Raw genomic sequence first — 21,713 nt, 5'->3', positions numbered from 1 at the left:
ACAACTTTGGGGGCGGGAGAGTGTAAAAAAGTGGGGTTACAAAGAAGGAGGTTCGTTGTGTAATTCGAGGCACACCTGCATCGGGGGACCCGAGGAGTCAGGGTTGGGGAGGAGTTGGCAGAGAAGGGCGCCGGCTCTCGCGAACAACGGGGGCGTGGTATCAGGCCCCGAGCCTGCTGCCTCCCAGGGTTGGTCCCTCCCCCGAGCAGAGTGGAGTGGGGGGGACCCCCATTCTCCCAACCCCTCCCTCCAGGGGAGTGGGGGGAAATGTACGCTGCTCTTTCTCTCCCTCCCTTGCCCCCAGCGGAGCTCAGCGCCTCGGGAGCCCAGCCCTGGCGGGCGGGAGAGAGCTGCGGGTTTTGTCTGCTTGCTGCCTTTTTTTTTCTTTCCCTTTCACTGCGGTTTGGCCCCTCCTGGGGCTGCAGGCACTGGGGGCGGGCGGGGGTCTGGCTGCCCGCCCCCCCTTTCAGCCCCCAGCCCCCAGAGTCCTAGTACGGGTAGGGCCCGTTCTCCCCAGTCTCAGCGGCAGCAGCCTCAGCAGCCCCTTCCTCTGTCCCCAGCGCCCCACCACCACCCAGTCCTCTCCTTCCCCTCCCTCTTTTCCCCTCCCCTCCCCCTGGTCCCCTCTCCCTGTCCCTGTCAGCAGCGCCAGACGCTCCTCGGCTTTGCAGCATTCACTACAAACTGAGAAACGCTCGGGCTGAAATCACTGCTTTATCTGGATGATGGACAGCTCTGGGAGAGACCACTGCTCCGCGGGGGGAGCTCCCTGCCTCCCTCGCTGTCGCCCGCACGCCGGCTCGCCTCGGCGCCCGGCCTCCTCATAGGCTGCCCCGACGCCGCCCCGTCGTCGGCCCACTGGAGCGGCTCGCCCCCCTCTTGGGGTCCCCAGCGCGCCGGGCTGGGCTCGGCGGAGCCCCCCTCCTTACCCCCCTTTCCCCCCGCCCCCCCCGCACGGCCGTGCAGGTGGATCGTTCCCAGCGTTGGCTCGTCTCGGGCTCTTTTCTCCCCATTCTGGATGGCTCATTCTGCTGGAAGCGCGGTCCTGCGTCTGCCTCTCCGCGCCCCCCGGCCCCCCCAGCCAGCAGCCCTTACCTTCGCCCGCCCGGCCCCATGGCTCACCGGCCCTGCTCCCCTTAACGCGCCCCGGGCCAGCGCCGAGCCACACAATGGATCGGCTGTGGGGTCGGTGCACGCCGCTGCCGCTGCCGCTGCCGCCGCCGCCGCTGCTGTTGCTGCTGCTGCCGCCGCTGCTGCTGCCCCTGGTCTCTGCTGTGGAAGGTAAGTGCGATGGGGGAGGGGGAAGAGAGGCGAGGGGAGGGCGGCCGGGGGACCCGGGGCCTGGGGCCAAACCTGCGCCCCCCACCTCCATCTCTTATCCCCTCCCCATGCGTCTTCCCGCGAAGTTTGCTTAGGGGCAAACTGTCTCCTCCGGGCCGGGGCAGGTGGCAATGCATTGGGGAGGTGTGTCTGGAGTTGAGCCTCCTCTCCCGAAGGCGGTGGAGAGGAAAGGAAAGGAGAGGGTAGCTGAATGTGTGTGTGTGAGTGTAAGTGTGTGTGTGTGTGTGTGTGTGTGTGTGTGTGTGTGTGTGTGTGAAAGAGAGAGTGTGTGTGTGAGAGAGTGTATGTGAGTGTGTGTGTGTATGTATGTGTGTGTGTATGTATGTGTGTGTATGTGTGTGTAAGGAGGGGGAGGGTGGGGGGGAGCAGGAGGACACTGGAGGCTCTGATTGACTGTACCAGAAGGGAGGAGAAGGGACCATCTTGCCAAAGCTTTGTAGCTTGGCCAGCTCCGCGGAGCGCTAGGCTAGAGCGAGGGCCGGGGCTTTGGGGAGGGGGGGAGGGATAACGTTCCCGGCACTCTAGGGGGAGAGCCGCCCGCGCCCGGCTTCCTCCGTGGGCAAACCGGGGGTGAGGTGGGAGGAGAACTAGGAGGAGATGCCCAGAGCAAATTCGAGGCTCCCGGAACAGCTTGGTAGGTGGAAGGAAAGTTCCTTCCACTATGAGAAAGTGCTTCATAGAAGAATATCCCTGAGAATAAGCCCAGGGGCCCCTGGTACTAGGAAAGATATCCTGAACAAATAAGGAAGAAGCCTTTAAGGTGGCCGAAGCGCTTGTATTTGTAACTGGAACCCCCAGGACCAGTCCGTTCAGAATCAGACGCTCACAGAGCTAGAAGGGGCCTTAGAATGTGGAAACTGGGAGGGACCTTAGAACACAAAATATTAGTCCTGAAAGCGTTCTTAGAACACAGAATGTTTGTTTGAGCTTAGAGGAATCTCAGGCATAGACTATTCGGGCTGAGGGTATTAAAACTGGAAGGCACCTCATTGAGTTCGACCTCCTCTTGTGAGTGTGATGATTGCCACGGGCTAGGCTTTACAATAGGACCCTCCCGGCGTCCTGCTTTGGAACCCTGCCTTAGAAAGATGGATTCATGAGACTCTCAGTCATGAAGTCTCATTGGGTGTTAGGATCCAGACGCTCCTTCCCATCTCCCCAGGGTCCAACTGGCAAAAAAACTCCCTATCATGATGGAGGCCCATGAAACTCACAGCTGCCATCATGTCCAACTGGGCAGTGCCTGACCCCTCCATTCTCCAGGCAGAGGGGAGCTCTTCTTGGGTTTTCCTTAAAGCATCCCTGCCAGGTCAGCGCTCATGACCTGAAAGATGTGGTGATCAGCCACCGGAATTGCCCCCTGGATACCAGGTGTTAATCCCAAATAGAAAGTGGAAGAAGACAGGTCTGTCAGACTTTGAGGGGCATAATGGGATACCTAGGGATGGGGCCTCTACTGAATCTTCATCTCCTGTGGACCAGGACCCTTCCCATCCCAGTTGTACCTCACAAGGCTTATGGCAGGGTGACCCCCCCCCCTTTTTTTCTATCAACAAATGCTGTTTCAACCATTAAACTGAGTTGCTGCCTCTGAAAAGAGAAAGATTGGGCTTTTCTGTCATGACTTCAATTTCTTCCTACTTAATGAGAGCTTAGGGGCTAGTAGAGGATTTGGGAAACTTTCCCTGGATGGCTGCCAGTGGAATCCACAGCAGAGACCAAGGACCCAGGACCAAAAGAGTCCATCCTGTCTGCTAGGAGCAGGCCTGCTGCTTGGCGGTTTCCCATTGCTGGGCTGATGGGGTATTAGGAGGCCACTGGATCTGGGTGTGGAGATTTAGACCAAGGCCAGGCCGCTGGGTTCTCCAGAATGGGGATGAGGTACCACTTATTAACTCGGGCTTTGGGGAAATGACTCATGGATTGGCCTGCTATAGGTTATGCTGTTTACGGTATTATAGAAGTTTGGCATAAATATTGCTATTTATGTTAGAGTAAGCAGAGCTGGAGGGGAGGAAAATTGGCCACTACGATAGCAGTCTGGGTATGTTTTTAATTATGACAGGGTGGATGGTCACGGTTGTCCATCTATCTGTCCATCTGTGTCAGCAGCAGCTCAGAGGGTAACTGGGGTGCTTAAATATGGCAAGCAGTAGCCTGGGTGGGCCAGGCCCCACAGAGGGGTGGGCACAGTGCCCACTGGAAGATAGGAATTAAAGATGGAAAATACAAAGTTCACTTAGTCTATCTCCCTAAAATCTATGCATTTTGTATGGATGAGAAAACTGAGGTTCTGGAAAATGACTTACTTTGTCCAAAGACACATAAAATAGGGAGAGAAAGCTGGGGGATAGGAATAAACATTTATTAAGCACATTTATGTACCAGGTACTGTGCAAAGCACTTTATCAATATTATCTCCTTTGATCCTAAGTCATAGGACTAAAGCATCATAGTTGGAAAGACTCTTAGATGCCATTTCATCTCGTCTTTTCTCTTTACAAATAAAAAAATCTAAGGCAGAAAAAGTAAAGTGACTTGCCTAGGATTATACTTATAGTTAGTAAGTGTTTAAGACAAGATATACTTGTAATTGGTGTCTAAGGCAAGTTTCACTTATAGTTAGTGTCTAAACAGATTACACTTACAGTTAGTGTCTAAGGCATGTTACACTTATAGTTAGTATCTAAGTTAAGTTACACTTATAGTTAGTATGTAAGGCAAGTTACACTTATAGTTAGTAAGTGTCTGAGGAAGGGTATATTTATAGTTAGTGTCTAAGATGGTGTTCAAATCCAAGCCTCCCTGACTCCAAGTCCAGGGTTGTGTCTTCTAAAGGCTGTAAATCTAGGTTCCCTATCAATTGCTTTTTCTCCAATGCTGTCTTTGTATAATAACAATTCCCACTTTCATAGAACTTATATATTTGAATAGTGTTTCCACACTTATTCTGTGGAGGATTTGAACTCAGGTTCTACTTCAAACCCAGTGCTTTTTATTTTACCCACACAGCAGCCCCTTGTCTGGAGAGAGGAACAGATGACACCATGAATCTAAAGGGAACATCTCTCTTGCCATCTAGTCTCAGGCTCCTTCCTGTTTCTTTCTCTACAAACATCTAAGAGTTGAGTGTGTTAGTGAAAAATAGAGCTCAAAAGTGAGAAGAAGAGGCAACAATAGATCAGTAGAAAGAACACCTCGGAGACCTGTGTTCTAGTCTTGCTTTTTTGGATACTTTCTTTATAATCTCAATCAAATCATTCCTATCTGGGCCTCAGTTTCATCCTCTGCAAAAATGGGGCTAATAATACCTTTTTTGTCATCAATGTAATTTGTATTTTATGGGAAGAAGGTGGGCATGTACTAGATCTAGCCCCACCAGCAAAGATACTTGTAACATTTTCAACGTGAACATTTATAACTTAAAAATCAACAAATGTAACAAAACAGGGCTTGGTTTGTTGTTTTGTTGATTGTCTAAATTTAAGAAAGTGGTGGAGAAAATATTACAAATGAAAATTAAACTTAAAAATATGATGAGTAAAAATTTCCCCCCACTCCCCAAGAATTGGTTATTGAACATTTACCAACACAGCCTTGTCCCCTACACATACTTTATGTTCTGACCAAACTGCCTTATTTGGCATTCTACTTCTTACCTCTGAAACTTTGCCAGGCAGGTACTTCCTCCCCAGAGCTTCATTTTAGACTTAGCTCAGGTACCACTTCCTACCCAGAGTCTTAAAATTTTAAAGTGTATAGTTACTTTTTTTTTTTGGGGGGGGGAGGGAGGTGGAAGATGCAGTTATTAAACATTTCCCAGCATACCTTTGGAAAAAAGACTCTCCCCTGCCCTCTTTGGTGAACTGTTTGTTATTTTTAAGTTGGAGATCTGTGTCTTAGGAAGGCTTGGAACTTATCTGAAATGTAGCTCTGTGCACTTGATGGGTCTCTGAGCCACAGCTTTCAGGATGGACCCTAAGTGGAAGCTGGGGTCATTTGGGCCTCCTGCTGCACTTAGACATAATTGGCCAGAGAAACCTCTCTGGTTTGTGCTTATCTCCTTCTCTCTGGTATCGGCTATTTGTGTCCTTAACCAGCTTTCCCTCCTCCCCCACACCCTATACAAAGTCCTTTAAAGCCAGGTCTTTGTCTCTCAGGGTTTCTCCCCAGTGGTAGGTACAGTGTTTCTCACATAGTAGGTGTTTATTTTACTGAATTGTCCTATTTTTAGCACTCACTCTGCTTGAAGATTCATAGGCTAGAGGATAAAGTGATTCTAGCATGTAGAATGTTAAAATTCTGGCAGTCTGAACTGGGAGGGCTCTTTAGGACACAGAATTTCAGAGTTGGGAGGGCCTTAGAACAAGAGTATAAGAGCCAGAAGGACCCTTAGAGCACTGAATATCAGAGTAGAGAGGAACCTTAGACTATTGATTTTTGGAGCAGAGAGAGACCTTAGAACAGAAAATGTCAGAGCTGGGAGTGCCCTTAGAACGCAGGATGTTAGAGCTGGAGAGAGCTTTAGAATATAAAACATTAGAGGATAGCTTAGAGACCACCTCACCCTCCCTATCCCCTATTTTCCAGATGAGGAAACTTTGATTCAGAGAAGAAATTTCCCTGAGGTTCTAGAGTCAATTAGTACTAGAGATGAGACTCAAATTCAGGTCACTTGCGTTGCATGCTGGTGTTCTTTCCATGATGCTGTACTATCTTGGATGATATAAGCAAATTTCTTGGAAGATCTGGCTTCCAGTTTGTTGTGATGATGGGCTTTGGACAGTAAACTTGCCGTTTTTGTTGCTATTCAATCATTTCCACTATGTCTGACTCTTAGTGATTTCATTGGGGTTTGTTTGTTTGTTTGCAGAGATATTGGAGTGGTTAGCCATTTCTTTCTCCAGCTCATTTTACAGATGAGGAAACTGAGGCAAATAGTGAAGTAACTTGCCTAGGACCACTCAGCTAGGAAGTCTCTGAGGCTAGATTTGAACTCGGATCTTCCTGACTCCAGACTGGGAGCTTTATCCATTGCTTCACCTGAATTTGGTGTGGCTTGTCCCAGTTTTCAAGGTTTTGAAGCTCAGGAGAGAGGGACTAGTCCCATCAGTGTGATCTTGGAAAAGAAAAGCTAGGAACAATTTAAGGAGTTCTCCAATAGGGCAAAACCCCCTCTCATGGCATGAATTCATCAGATGGTCTTACTAGGTTGAAAACTGACAAAATTCTGTGCTGTTATATTCATCTTCTGTATGTATATGTGTTGGGGGTGGGGGGAGAGAAGGAGGGAGAGAGAGGGACAGACATATAGAGAGAGAGACAGAGAGAAAAGAGACAAAGAGAAGGAGAGAGGGGGGGACAGAAAGAAAGAGACAAACACAGAGAAAGACAGAAAGAGATGAGAAGGGGGAGGGGATGGGAAGGAAGGGAAGACAAGACAGAAGAAAGAGAAGTAAAAGGAAGAGAAAAAGAGAGGAAAGAAAGATAATGAACATGCTTAGAAGAAATGGAGCAGATTTTATTTGTTCTTTCAACAAGTGTTTATTGAATGAGATACATAATCCTATTCATAGCATTATATACAGTGTCTTAAAAGTTTCAAAGCTTAAAAATTACACTAGGACTTTTGGGATCCCCATAGTATATGGATCTCAAAGAGTTGTCTGAGATTCAGAGGGGTTGGATAGTAAGTCAGCGATGAGAAGAATGGAATGCTGGACTTAGAGACAAAAAAGCCTGGTTTCACATCTTAACTTTTGGGAGATATAAATAATAATGATAACCCATGCTTGAATAGCACTTTACTTACTAGACACTTTGCTTACCACTAAGTAAAGCAGGTAATCCACTTATGTGAATAGCTCTAGGCCCTGTAGCTAGCCTCTAGAATGTAAGTTCTCAGAGGGCAGGGATTGTTTCCTTATTTTATTGCTTTTTCTATCCCTAGTACCTAATGCAAAGCCTAATACATATTAAGCATTTACTTAATCCTAGTGAGTTAAATGTTTGATAAATATTTATTGAATTGAACTATCCCTATTTTATAGGTGGGAAACAAAAATTATCAAGCACTTACTATGTGTTCCAGTCATGTCCGATTCTTTGTGACCCTATTGGCGTTTTCTTGGCAGAGATACTAAAGTAGTTTGCCATTTCCTTCTGCAGCTCATTTTACAGATGTGGAAACTAAGGCAAATTGGGTGAAGGGATTTGCCCACTGGCCCACAAGTATTGTGTCTAAGACCAGATTTGAACTTAGGTTTTCCAGATTCTAGACCCAGCACTCTTACCATATGTTAAGGGAAGCTAGTTAACATTTATACAGCACTCTGAAGTTGCTCTTCCACGTACAACCTGCATAACTTTGGGCCAATCACTTAATCTAGATAGCACAATAGATAGAGTATTGGACTTAGAGTCAGGAGTCTCTCCTAAGTAAGTTTAAATCCTGCCTTGGATACTTACTAACTGGGCAAATCACTTATTCTCTCTCTTCCTCAGTTTCTATATCTGTAAAATGGGGATAATAATAGCACCTACCTCCCAGGCTTGTTGTGATGGTCAAATGAGATATAATTTGTAAAGTGCCTTGCTAACTTTAAAGTAGTATATAAATGGTAGCTATTATTAATAACCTCCCTGAGCCTCTATTGCTTGAGCTATAAGAAGGCCTCTTGATCCATGTTCATACCAGGCTCTCATTAAAGCTTAGCTGGTCAGGTCCCCGTACAAATGGAGTTAGTGCCCTGTTCTACATGAACAAAGTAAAGCTCAGGTGGAACTGGTCACACAGCTAATGAGCATCAATATTGGAAGTGAGATTCAAGGCCATGTCGCCACTGACTTCAGATCCAACATTTTTTCTGTTTTCTCTTGTGATTAGAATCTCATTGCTAATAAGTGTCAGAAGTGGGATTAGGGCTCAGGGGCCCTGGATGCAAGTTTAGAATCTTTTCTTTCTGCCAAAGAATTAGTCAAAGTTCTCCACCCTTGAGGGTCTACTTAGAAAGAGGGAAGCCTTTGTGATAATATGCATGCACAATAAACTATAGGTGGGGCAGCAGCACTTGCAAAATGTCCTGGGAAATGCTCATGTGTCAATCATGTGATTTTGGAGGAAGATAAGAGATGGCTAGGAGAATAGAATCCAGGTAGACTTCCTGGAGGAGGTGACACATAAGTTGAATGACACAGAATACATCAAATTTCAATTAGAGAGATGGACAGTTGGGGAGTCTGGTGAAGATAAATGGCATGAGGAAAGATGCTAAGACAGGCAAAGTTGGGATCTAGAAAAATTCAGCTGACAAGAAGAATCCTAACTACCCTGATTTATGCAGCAAGTTATAATTTGCAAAAGACTTTGCATGTATAACTTCATTTAGTCCTTATGAACAGCCCATGAGTTTCTACAATACAATACAAATTTTATTACCCCTGTCACTAGTATGAATGGGGGACCTTTCACCCCATTGTCTTCTAATGGAACCATCTTCTCCCTCTATAAAGTGGTTTAATTGCCCTTTTTTTTAAAAAAAAAAGTCAGAGGCTCAAGCCACCCATTCCACGGTGGAGTGTACACCCAGCTTCATGGAGAATAGACATAGAGCAGAGTGATAAAGAGAGGGAATATCCTCAATCACACCTGTTCTTTTTCCATTTTACCACCCCAAGATTACATGGCAAGCCAGTGATGGAGATGAGATTTGAATCCTGGTCTCTGGCCACCACAGCCAGTAATCTTCCACAATACTCTGCTATATTGATTATATCCAGTTCTTCCTCTTTGTACATAGTTGTTCACATGTTGTTTCCCCATTAGACTACAAGCTCCTTGAAAACAAGGACTCTGTTTTACCTGTCTTTGAATCCCCTGTGCTTAGAACAGAGTCTGGTGCATATATACTTAATACTTACAGAATGACTGAGAATAAGTGATAAGTTTTGTAAACAGTGTCTGATTTGTCATCCTTTCCCTGTCTAAAGATATATAGTAATAATTGACATTTCTATCATGTTTTAATATTTCCAAAGTACTTTGCTCAAAGTATTCTTGCTTCTTTCTCATAACTCCAGGAGCTCTTTCTTTGTCCCATCATCTTTTATCATCTGTATATCTCCCAAGCCACTTCTCTTACTATAAATATTATCATCCCCACTTTCTAATGGGGAAAACTGAGGTTCGAAAAAGAGAAATTACTCAGAGTCCCACACCTTTTTGGAATTCACATTTGAACCCAGAACTTTTAACTTCAAATCCTTTGTTCTTTCTGCTGTTATTGACCAGGCTAGCTGCTGCTCCCCTGGTCGGGAATCTTTTTCAACTTTATCTCCCATAATCTAGCAAAGCATCCAACCACCAGGAAGTATTGGTGCTACATTTTGCCCTTGTTCCTAGTTCTCCTCTTCCCTCCCACCCCTTCACTAAATTTGGGGCCAGCCCCATGATTAGCCAAAGCAGGCCAAAAGCACTGATTACAAGATTTCATTAGTTTAGAAAATATCCTAAAAGCAGTTTCTGGGACAGGAGGAAAGAATCATCTGGTCAGAATTGCATAGATCAGAGATGAACCTGGTCCTGTGTGGCTGGGGTGTGCATGCATCCAATTGTATGGATATGCATGTATTTATATGCACACCCGAACATTTGATATGTTTATTTACACGCACATGTGCAACACACATGCGTGTGTATACATACCGTACACTTCATTGTCAAATAACATATGTACATACATACTGTACATATACGTCTACACATGTACATGCAGTTATTCCTTCCACATACCAGGTTTAGGGATGTAGAGGCCCCATGATCTGGAAAATCCATGTAAAAAATCTTTGGCCTCCCTTTGTGCCAGAGAAGAAGTCTGATTTATTATGGTATTAAAAGATAAAATATTGATATTGATATTATGCAGTACTATACATGCATTTTGTACATTTCTGAGTTTCTAAACTCTAATATGTCATCTACAGCCTTTGTAAAACTTCTCCTAAATTCCTATTTAATTTCTTGTGTGGACCTGTGGTATACCAAATCTGTGATGGGGAAAATTGTGATGTGGAAAGGAGACACACACACACACACACACACACACACGTATTAATGTGGAACCTGGAACTTGACTTCTCTTATAAAGTGATTGATTGATTAATTGATTATTGACTTGGAATTAGTAGAATCACATTTATATTCCAACTCTCACACCTATTAATCATATGATCTTAGATACATCTTTCCCATTTTTCTTAGCCTCAGTTTCTGTCTTTGTGAAATAAAGGGGTTAGACAAGATGAACCTTCTTTCTGCCTTTCCTGGTTAATATTTTCAGATGCTATCTAGCTCTAAATTCTATTGTCTATATTGAAAAGTCCATTCCAGATCTAATAGTCTGTGATGATTTAACTAGGACAAGGTAACCTCTCTTGCTATTGATCACAGTGTAAGTTGGAAGTCTTCAAAGTCCTAAAATAAGAAAATCTACCAACCATAAAAGATACTAGTGGGTACTTACCCTTTGCCAAAATGTGGATCCCTTATCACATCCCTAGTAAGTGGTGTGAGATTTCAAAGCGAGGGATGTGGTTTCAAATCTCCCATCTGCCATCTATTGATTATGTGATGTTAGGGTACTTTAAATTCTTTTGGAACTGTAAAAAGAAGGGATTTGACTAGTAGACCTCAGAAATACTTTATAGCATAATTTTATGATAGTATAATTGAAGACCTTTAATGGTAGAGAGCATATTACTTCCTGAGACAGCTTATTTCATCATTTGATGGTTCTCATTGATAAAAAGTTTGCCCTTCTTATACAGGTGAAATCCACCTCTGTGTCACTTTTCCCTATTTTCCTAAAAAGAGTAAATATGAACATCTAGATGGTCCAATGAATAGAAGGCAGGGCCTGGAGTCAGGAAGACTCATTTTCCTCAGTTCAAATCCAGCCTCAAGATATTTACCAGCTGAGTGATCCTGGACAAGTCACTTTATCCTGTTTGCCTCAATTTCCTCATCAGTCAAATGAGTTGAAGAAAGAAATGGCAAACCACTCTAGTATCTCTGCTGAAAAAACTCTAAATGGGGTCATGAAAAGCACAACTGACCAAGAAAAGTATGTGCTTTGAATTGACACTTGAAAGACCTGGGATTGAGTCACAGTCCCATACTTCCCAGCTGTGTGACCAAGAGAAAGAGGTTCATTTTTCTGAATCTCAGTTTCCTTATCTCTAACATGAAGATAATGGGACTTGTTTCTCTGTCATAGATTTGTGAGAAAAATGCTTAGGAAATCTTAATAGGAAAGAGGCAGGACCCATTATTTCATCGATTCAGTGAACTCCCTATAGATAAGGAATCTCTCTCTATCAATACAGGTTGACATTTTTTCTGAAATTTTTAGTCCTAATTCAGGAGTCCATAAATATTGTGTGCATGTGTGAAACAGAGAGAAAGAGTTAGAGACAAAAACAGGCAGAGAGAGAGAGAAAGAGAGTGGGTGGGGGGGAGAGAGAAATGGACCCCTTTTGACTATCTGGTAAGACCTATAGACTCTTCAGAATAATTTTTCTAAAAAATGCATAATTGAGGGAAATGCGAAATTTCAGTTAGTAGTTAGTAAAAACAAATTTTCCATGCTAATTCATGGACCCTTTAAAATCTCTCCATGAACACCCCAAGTCAAGAACCCCTCTTTAATTATCAAGAGTACTGAGAATTTAAATGATTTGCCTTGGATCATAAAGCCAAGTATGATTGTCAGAAGTGAGACATGAATCCAGGTCTTGAACCCTGGTTCTGAAGGCCAGCTCTCTACAGGTACCACTACTGCCTTATAAAATTCTGTAAACACAAGCTCTTTTTCCCCCGTGATGGTCCTTTGTAATTTCTGAGTGATTCTGCTCTATCTCTTACCTTCCCTTCTCTTATCCAAGTTAAACATCCCCATTGTCTATGCCTTCCCAGTCTATATGGATTCCTGGTACACATTGGCTGAATTCATGTCTCTAGAAGGTCCTCTTGGCCTTTGTTTCTTAGATCATCCTTGGCCTGAGCTCCCCATGGCCAGGTTGGGCAGCATGGCAGGCCTTGAACTGATTTTGTTAGCAGTCTTGGCTCTGACCCAGCATCCAACAAGGAGGCTAATGACTTCTGAGGATTAGGTACTGAGAGGGAGGATGGGGAGCTGAGCTTAGCTTGGGAGACCATCCATTCAGCAAACCAGGATGGAGTACCTTCTGTGTTTGAGGCTCTGTAATGATTGTCAAAGGAAACCCAGGCATGAATAGCTGGCACCAGTGCCAGTCATTGAGGATGCTCTTCATCATATCCTGTCATGTCATAATTGATAGCGCTTGTGCTTGTAGGGATTGATGATCTGGAAGGCAGGTCATTCAAGGCTCCATTTTATAGATGAGGAAACAGTGAGAAGGCTCAAAGAGGAAAATTGACTTGAATCCTGTGCTTTCATTAGGGTTGGGAATTCCTATTAAAGGAAACCCTTCTACCCAGGGCAAATGGAACTGAGCTCCAGCTAAAAGTCTTTAGATAAGTGTTCTTAACCTGAGATCCAAGAGTTTGTTTTTAAAATATATTTTGATAATTACATTTCAGGATAGTTGGTTCCTTTTTAGTCCTATGAATTTTATTTTATTCATTTAAGATATCATTTTTCAAAGGATTCATTAAATTGCCAGAGATCTGTATTTGTTAATTTGTTGTTCATTTTTTAGTTGCCTCCAGTTCTTTGTGACCCTATTTGGATTGTTGGGGAAATCCTCATGTGACACTGAAAGGTTAAGAAGTCTTGTTCTAGAGAGTTGCCTGGGGACACTAAGAGAAGACTTCATAGGGATTAGTGGCTTCCTCACTCCTGAAGCCACTTCTCTCCCAAAGCTGCCACTTTGGCTCCCAAAGCTGAGGAAGGAGAGAATGTTTATATATGCTAGAAGAGGTGGGGATGGAGGAATGGATGTTGAGCTGCCATTCTCTGACTCTCTTAGTCAGAGACTTTTTGACTCCATTGCAAGTATCTTTCTGTGTGTCATAGCCCTATGCCAGACGCTCAGATTCCTGAGGACAGGGGATATCTCCTGCCTAAACTTTGTAGCTTCTCTAGGACCAATGGAAGAATATTACATAAGGGAAGTAAGTGCTTAAGAAGTGTTTGATGGTTGGAATTTGAATGGCTAAAAGAAATCTTAGAGATCATCTATGCAAACTCCTCATTTCACAGGAAAGAAACCAAAGGCTCAAGCCTGTTTTCAGAGATAGTACACTGGGCCTGGAGTTAGGAGATTATGTTCAGTTGTTTTCAGTCATATCTGACTCTCTGTTACCCATTTTGAAGTTTTCTTGGCAGAGATACTGGAAGGCTTTGCTATTTCCTTCTTCAGCTCATTTTACATATGAGGAAACAGAGGTAAACAGGGTAAAATGGCTTGTCCAGAGTCACACAGCTAGTAAGTGTCTAAGTCATATCACAGCTAACTAGTGGTAGGTATAGGTCTTGGGGCAGGATTGGTAGGAGAGCCAGGGCTTCTTTGCCAACATTAACCATTCAGGGATAAGATATTCTTACAGGATCCTGAGTTTTCTTTGTCAGTCTGTTATTGATTGTACCTTATGGTTACAGATCACTTGAGGGAGGAGTGAGTTGGGAGACACAGAAGAAAGATATCCAGAAATGGAGGCATGGTCACTTGAACGAAGGACGTGAATCACTGCTAATCCTAGCAAAGCATATTGGAAAGAGCAAAAATAAAAGTAGTGTCTTATTCTGCCCTTGATTTTGCTGTGTGGATGACCATGGGCAAGTTTTCCCACTCTGGACCTCAGTTTCAACTCAGTAAAAAGACACAGACTAATTTCTAATGTTCTTTTGAACCTAGTATTCTATATTCGAATACACTCCATATTATAAAGCCCTTCCCCTAACCCTGACATCCTATGTTCTAAGGGCCTTCCTAGCGTTGACATCCTGTGTTCTAAAGGCCCTCCCAGCTCTGACATTCTCAATGTTCTAAGGTCTCTTCTAGCTCTGGAATTCTATGTTCTATGGTCTCTTCTGGCTCCAGGCCCTAAGGAAAGAAATCTTGGAAGGAGAGAATGTTTATATATGCTAGAAGAGGTGGGGCTGAGGGCAGCTGCTAGGCAACCAGTCTGGATACTTCCTGATTCTTATCAGTCTTGATAGGATCACTCTTCCCTTGAAAATACTTTGAAGCCTTTAAAAACTCTTGATTCTTCCTCCTTGCTTTCTCAGGAGGTAGATGGTTATCTGCCCTCCCATGATGAGATGACACTGAGTCACTGGGTAGCTTGCCTGTAATCACATAACCTGCCAGTGACTAAGCAGGATGAAGGTGTCTTAGCTTCCAAGACCAATCTTTCCACTGCTGGAGTTCATTGATGGATCCTCTTTTAGAGAGAGACCCGTAGCTATCAATCTCTCCCACCTGCACATATGTGCTCCAGTTCTAATAAGGACAAAGTATAGGAATGTTCTGCTGTGTTCATGTTCTAGTTCACTTACTCCAGTGTGTTTTTTTCATTCTAAGTCTCACTGTGTGCATCTGTAGAGTAATATTTTCGCCTCTTCTCACTGGGTGCTAATGAGAAATCAAATGAGGAAACGGATGCAAAGTGGTTAAAAATCCTAAAAGACCAAGTAATTGTGAGCTTCTGTGATGGCTTTCTGTATTCTACAGTTTGTGGATGCTCAAATACAGAACTAATGCTCCAGGCTTACCCCTTTAGTTGGCAAGTTATTGTCCATTGGTAGTGATGGAATCACATCATTTGCATTGTCTGGATCCCCCCCATTGGGGAAGGATACCCATTTAGAAGATAATCCTCTGGAGAGAAGAATAATCTTGCAGCACTCATGTATAGCATGATGGGATAGGAAAAGCGTTACCTAGGAGAAAGAACATGCAGAATGTTCATGTAGGCAAAGACAGATATGTGAGTAGGTAGAAATTTGGAGAATGAGAAGCAGGAAAATGTGGAGTGAACAGAGACTAAGAAGAAATGATAAAAGTAGAAGGGTGGGAATGAAGAATGGCATAGTACTGTGTAATGGCCTTAGACCAGTTAATGTAACCCCATAGATGAGGAAATAACCATGTTCCATTCCCTTCACCTCTTTACCACCTCCTGCCCAATTCCAATTCAATTGAATAAACCTAAATTAATGGGTTAGAATGCAGGGCATTATATTCCTTTCTATTGACCAATACAACATGGATCTAACTCTTAGGGAATTTAGAATAAAATAATAAAAAATTAGAATTAATAATTAAATATTAGAATAAAAAAAGAAAAGAAAACCTGGGAAGACAAAACAAATTTGTAGATAATTCTGATATAAAGAACATTTAAGGGATTGGAAAGAAGTCCAGATAATGAAATATAAGAAACATAAAGATGAAAATGTTCCTTTCATTTGAGGATTGGGATTGTAGAGAAGGTGAGTGTGACACCTCAGTGGATCCCAGTTAGACAAGAGGGCATCACTCAATAGTCTTGGAAAAACTTCATTCTGGAGGATGACCTGAGCAAAGGCCCAGAGGTTAGAGAGAGTAAGATCATCACTGTTGATTGGAGAATAATCCAGTTTGGTTGAGGGGCAGAGTTTATAAAGGGAAATGTTACCAACCCAGGATGGGAATCAGGAAAATTAGTTTGGAGGGAATTTATTGTTGTTAACTAGAGTTATTTTTTAGTCCTGTATGACTCTTCATTTGGTGATTTTATTTTTTATTATAGCTTTTTATTTACAAATTATATTCATGGGTAATTTTTCAGCATTGATAATTGCAAAACCTTCTGTTCCAATTTTCCCCCTCCTTTCCCTCCCCCCCTCCCCCAGATGGCAGGTAGACCAATACATGTTAAATATATTAACGTATATGTTAAATATAATATATGTATATGTGTCATTTGGAGATGTTCTTGACAAAAATACTAGAGTAGTTTGCCATTTCCTTCTACTTTATTTTATAGATAAGGAAACTGTAGCAAGCATGGTTAAGTGATTTGCTCAGGGTCACAAAGCTAGTGTCTGAGGTCAGATTTGAATTTTCAGTATTTCTCAATTCCCCAGTGCTCCACCCGTTGCTCCATTTAGGTGCTTTTAAGTGAGCTTGTAAAGTACCTTAAATGCCAGTTTTAGGAACGTAATCCCATGACATTGTCTCACTGTACTCAGGGTCCTAGAAGGACCTAATTTCAGCCTCTAATTCCAAGTTTTAAAAACCCAAAGCATTCTCTTAAAGCATGCTCTAAGTAAAGATCACATTAGTAGTGTTATAACTATGATGAATCAGCCAATAATGGATTCATTGTGCATTTATTAAGCACCTCCTAAGAGGAAGCACCATATTGGGTAGGGCTGTACTTGGTGAGTGCTGCATTTGATGTCTACAAAGGTACATAAGACATAAAACCAGATCCTTGAGGACCCTATTCTCTAATTGCTAGGCTGGTGGGGAATTGTTATTTGTCCTTAAACTGATTACAGGAAGGGATGCCAAGACTTGCAAATGAATTGGATTAAGTGAGGCAGAGCTGTGTAAAGTTACTCTTTGAGATCCTCCTGGCTGCTTTGGCAAAATAAAGATCAACTTGACTGGAGATAACCCTGCATACAGTGGGAGCCCTTGGCCTTTTTGAACTAAGGTCTTTCCAAGTCTTAGTTTGACTGGGACCATGCCCACTCATGGATTAAGGCTAGATAAGAATGAGGCAGAGAATGGCTTCTTTTACCTCCTCCTCCAAAAAAAAAAAAAAAAAAATCAATCTGAGAGAAGACCCTCAGGGTAGGGAAGTAAGGAGACTGGGAAAGACCGGTACACTGGTAATTGATTCTAGGGAAAATTGCAACCAGTGTATGGGGGGGAAGGGGGGAAGAGAAAGGGGGAGATTAAGCACTTATTAAGTGCCTGCTGTGTGTTAAATACTTAACAAATGTTATCTCAGTTGATCTGTTTTAAGCTATTGGCTTAACTGCAAGAGTTTTCTGTACTAAGACATTTTAACTTTTTTTCCCCACTGAATAGTATTTTAATTTCTAATATAGTAAATATAGATAGAGAAAACACATAAATGGAAGTTATTTGAGGGGAGGGAATTTTCTTAATTTCTCATCGTGTAAAATCCTGAGACTAAAAATTTTGAGGATCGATGGATTATATTCTGGCCCAGTCACTTCATTTTACAGATGAGGAAACTGAGGATCAGAGAAATTAAATGATGGAATTGATTTGCTCAAGGTGGAACAGCAGATGGGACCCTTTCCACAATACCTCTTAAGATTATGCCCTCCACTCCCACCCCTTTTCCCTTGCCAGTTTATGACACAGTGCCCTGGGTGTGGATTCAACCTCAGTAAATGTTTGGTGCTGCTGCAGTTTTTGCTTCTCTCTGACCTTCACTCTCCCTAATACAAAGAGCCTTTCCCCTTACCTATAAGAAGAAATAGGATGTGCTGTGAGGACCTGGAGAATCTTGGGAGATAAAATCCCTCACACTACCCGAGGGGAAGGAAGAGCTAGATAAAGACAGAAAATGTATTGTTATGATGAGATCAGATATGAGGAGAAACTGCAGCCTTTATTCAGAAATCTGCCTATATCAATAGCCATTCCCTCTCTTTCTGCTGGTACATAACCAACTTCTGGAGGCTGATGTTCCTTTAAAAAAAATAAATTGCTCTTCTCACATTGTTCACGATGTTAGCAGGAACCTTGAAAATAGCCCATTGGGATTTTCAAAAGTGGGCGTAAATAGTAATAGATCACATGACAGAATCATAAAATGCCAGAGCGGGAAGAAACATTAGAATCAGAATATCCTAGCAGGGAGGGACTTTTGAGTTGATCTAGTCCTGTCCTCTTATTTCATCAGGGAAACAGAGTCAAAGTCAGGGAATGATTGCATTAATTCATGAAATATTTAAGCCCCTTTTATCCATAGCACTGTATTGGTCACTAGGGGAGATGCTATGTTAATTTATTACAATGATTGATTGATACAAAGTCTGGCTAAGACCAAAGGTTTATTTGTGCTTTTGTGCAATTTAACAATTTGTCAACAAGTGTTAGGCATTTATTATGTGCCCAGGCTTCCTGCTCTAGAAAAGGCAGAAGACCCTAGTACTGAGACTCTAATATACAATATTAACATGATAAAAGTACAGCAGAGAGTTACAAAACAAAAGTCAAAGGAGGCCTCTGGGGGACAATTACCAATAGGATAACCTGGGAAGACTTCCCAAAGGAGGTGACTTTTCAGTTGATGGGGAGCAGATGGATTGGAATTAAATTGACAAAGGGAGGGAGAAGGGCGGGAAAGCATTCCAAGTTTGGAGAGTTGGGGGAGAGAGCACTTTAATACATACCATACACTTTAATATATTTAATAGGAAAGTCAGATAAAAGGAGGCTAACCAGCGATGGCGAGAACCAAAAGAGCCTTGGCTCGGGAAGGGGTCAGACCTGGGAAGCCCTAGGTAGCCATTGACCCATTGACTAGATAGCCAGTGAGGTCCTTTTCAGTTCTGAAATTCTGAAGCTGATCAGGGTAAGAGAGTGGAGGCATCCCCTAATAGAGTGTAAGCCTCTTGGACGCGATTTATTTATTTCTATATAGCTCTAGTGCCAATCTGTGTCTTGTAAGTAAATGCTAATTGAATTGAATTGAGACAGAAAGACCTGTAACCTAATGAGACTTAAGAGTAATGGGGGGAGGGGACAGCAATCTTGGATTGGCTAATTTGCCCAAGGTGAGGAGGTGGGGAATTGCCAGGTTCTGTTGTCACTCCCCCTTGCCATTCTCTGTTCTGATTTGAGTTTGGGGGAGCAAGGGCGGGGATGGATGTATCTTAGACCAGCTTCCCAGGTCCCATCCCGTGGTGCAGGAGGAGGTGGGGAGTGGGGTGAGTCGGGGGCTGGAGGTGGAAGTCTGGCTGCCCATGCACAGTAAGGGGCGAATGGGGTCAACAGTCCCATTAATACCCGGGCACATGTCGGAGGCCCCTAGCTTGTCGCCTGGCCAGATTCCACGGGAATTCAAGAAAGGAGAGAAAAAGCTTCTGAAAAATGTCAGCGGCGGAAAAATCTGCTTAGCTCCCAGTAGGATCTGTCAGCTGGCTGAATGGGGCTTCCTCGGCTTCCCAGAGGGGGCAGGCTGGACCCGAGAAGGGCCCGCGCCAAATGTGCACGGGGCAGCTTCCGGAGCCAGCTGAAGCCCCGCGCCTCCCGTCCAGAGCTGCCTGACTGATCTGCGCGGCCTCTGTCTGTCCACATCAGTGTCACTGGTCCCCACGGAAGCCCCCCAGATGGCAGCGGCTACAGCTGTTTACTCTATTGATGCTGCCCAGAAGGTGCCGCTCCTTCTGTACCTCCCGGGTCGCCAGCTCAGAGCTGAAGCTCTGCCTGGGACAGTCTTGGCTGGGGGAGGCATTGGCCCCCTGGGCCTGGGGCCAAAAGCCGGAGCTTTCTCCTGATGGGAGGGAGAGGGGAGGAGGCATAAGAAGGGACAGAGAGGGAAGAGCCCAGGCCTGGGAATTGGGAAGCCTGGCCTCTGGTCCCTTCTCTGCCACTAGCTTGTTGTGTGACTGGAGAAGGACTTTCCCTCCTTAGATCCCTTTCACGCTTTCTCATGTTGGTAACCTGGGAATCCTCCTTACCCCTTTTATATCCAAGTGTGGCCTTGGTAATGGCAGGATCCTCAGGTCCGTCTCTGCCATACTATCAGCGACATGGACAACCCTCAGTCAAATCCCTCAGGTGATAAATTACAGAAGAGTGGTCATTCTCCATCAGTAGGAGGATGAGCCCCTCCTCTGGAAGTTTGGAATCCAAGAACCTGGATTCAAATCCCTCCTCTGCTACTTTTTTCTACCTGTAGGACATTGAAAAAGTCATTTCTCACTTCTGAACCTCAGTTTCCTCATCTGTATGGTTTTTGTTCGTCTGTTTGTTTTTTGCTAGGCAACTGGGGTTAAGTGATTTGCCCAAGGTCACACAGCTTTAAGTATCTGAGGTCAGATTTGAACTCTGGTCCTCCTGACTATTCCATCTACTACACCATCTAGGAGAATTGATGATTTCTCTAAGGCCTCTGCAATATCTGCCTTATAGGATTATCATGGGGAAGGAATGAGATAATATAGGTAATGAAAAAAGATAAATACAAACCTGTGATTTCAGAACTTCTCCCAGTTCTGTTTAACACCCCCTTGGTAAGTTATGGTCTCAGAGAATTGCCTTTGAGCACGAAGCCAATATGTGTCAGTGGCAGGATTTGAATCCAGCTCTTCCTGGTCAGCTTTTTATCCACTATGCACAACTGCCTCTCCTCAAGGAGACGTTGTCTCCCTGTCTTTCTCTGAATTTTTCTTTGCCTCAATTAGTATTTTGAGATGGACACCCAGCGAAAGAACTCTGGGAGATGACTATGAACCCCCAATTCCTCTATTTTTGTCTGTCTGCATTTTTGATTTCCTTCACAGGTTAATTGTTCACTATTTCAAAGTCCTATTCTTTTTGTACAGCAGAATAACTGTAGGGACATGTATACATATATTGTATTTAACTTATACTATAACATGTTTAACATGTATTAATCAACCTGCCATCTGGGGGAGGGGGTGGGGGGAAGGAGGGGAAAAATTGGAACAAAAGGTTTGGCCATTATCAATGCTGAAAAATTACCCATGCATATAACTTGTAAATAAAAACCTATAATTTTAAAAAGTATTTTGAGCTGGAAGGGACCTCAGAGGTCCATTTTACAACTGAGGGGAGACTTGCCCAATCCCCATTACTGCATATTGGTGGAGCCCATTGGTGGAGATATGTGCTAGAGAGAGACGGAGTCATCCTTCTAAGTTAAATGTAGAATTTGAATGCAGGGCTCCTGATTCTAGAGGGGGGCTCTTTCCACTCTGCCCCAGCAATAAGAATTATGGAACCGACAGTCACTTCTTATTAAAGTTGGCAGCTCTCTAACCATTACAGCTTGCAGTATTCTGGTTATTGTTGGGGTTATGAGACAGCTGGAGAATCCTAATTCTTTTCCAGTGGCCCCAGGCCTCTCCACCCTCCCCCTACTCTCCCTTTGACACACATATTCCTGAGCTGGTCACAGCCAACACAGAAGCTTCACCCAACCCTCTGGGGGCTGTCCTTCCATGCCTGAATTATTCCAATTATGTCCCAACGCTGGCCCTGGGCAAAGATGTCCAGGTCTTTCTGCCGCTTTTCCTTTCTTGGTATTTTTGAGTCATCGTCTAGAGTTTTCCTTTTGGCCTCAGTCCAGTCTCATCTACTTCACCTGCCTATGAGCTTGTGCAGTGGGG

General features: G+C 43.7%; 1 protein-coding gene across 3 annotated transcripts in view; it reads left to right on the top strand.

Annotated features, from left to right (window-relative positions):
- Positions 1 to 745: 745 nt before the first annotated feature.
- Positions 746 to 21,713, top strand: part of EPHB2 (EPH receptor B2) — a 271,825-nt gene continuing 250,857 nt past the window's right edge. The window contains exon 1 of one of the 3 annotated variants that reach the window (XM_051988289.1): positions 746 to 1,281. In XM_051988289.1, coding sequence (XP_051844249.1) covers positions 1,170 to 1,281 — 112 coding nt within the window. In that variant the 5' untranslated portion in view covers positions 746 to 1,169. The remainder of the gene's footprint in view (positions 1,282 to 21,713) is intronic. The other 2 variants (XM_051988290.1, XM_051988291.1) reach the window with 2 other exon arrangements.

Source organism: Antechinus flavipes, chromosome 3 (assembly GCF_016432865.1).
Source record: "Antechinus flavipes isolate AdamAnt ecotype Samford, QLD, Australia chromosome 3, AdamAnt_v2, whole genome shotgun sequence".
Lineage (NCBI taxonomy): Eukaryota > Metazoa > Chordata > Mammalia > Dasyuromorphia > Dasyuridae > Antechinus > Antechinus flavipes.
This window is presented reverse-complemented; position numbering and strand designations above follow the sequence as displayed.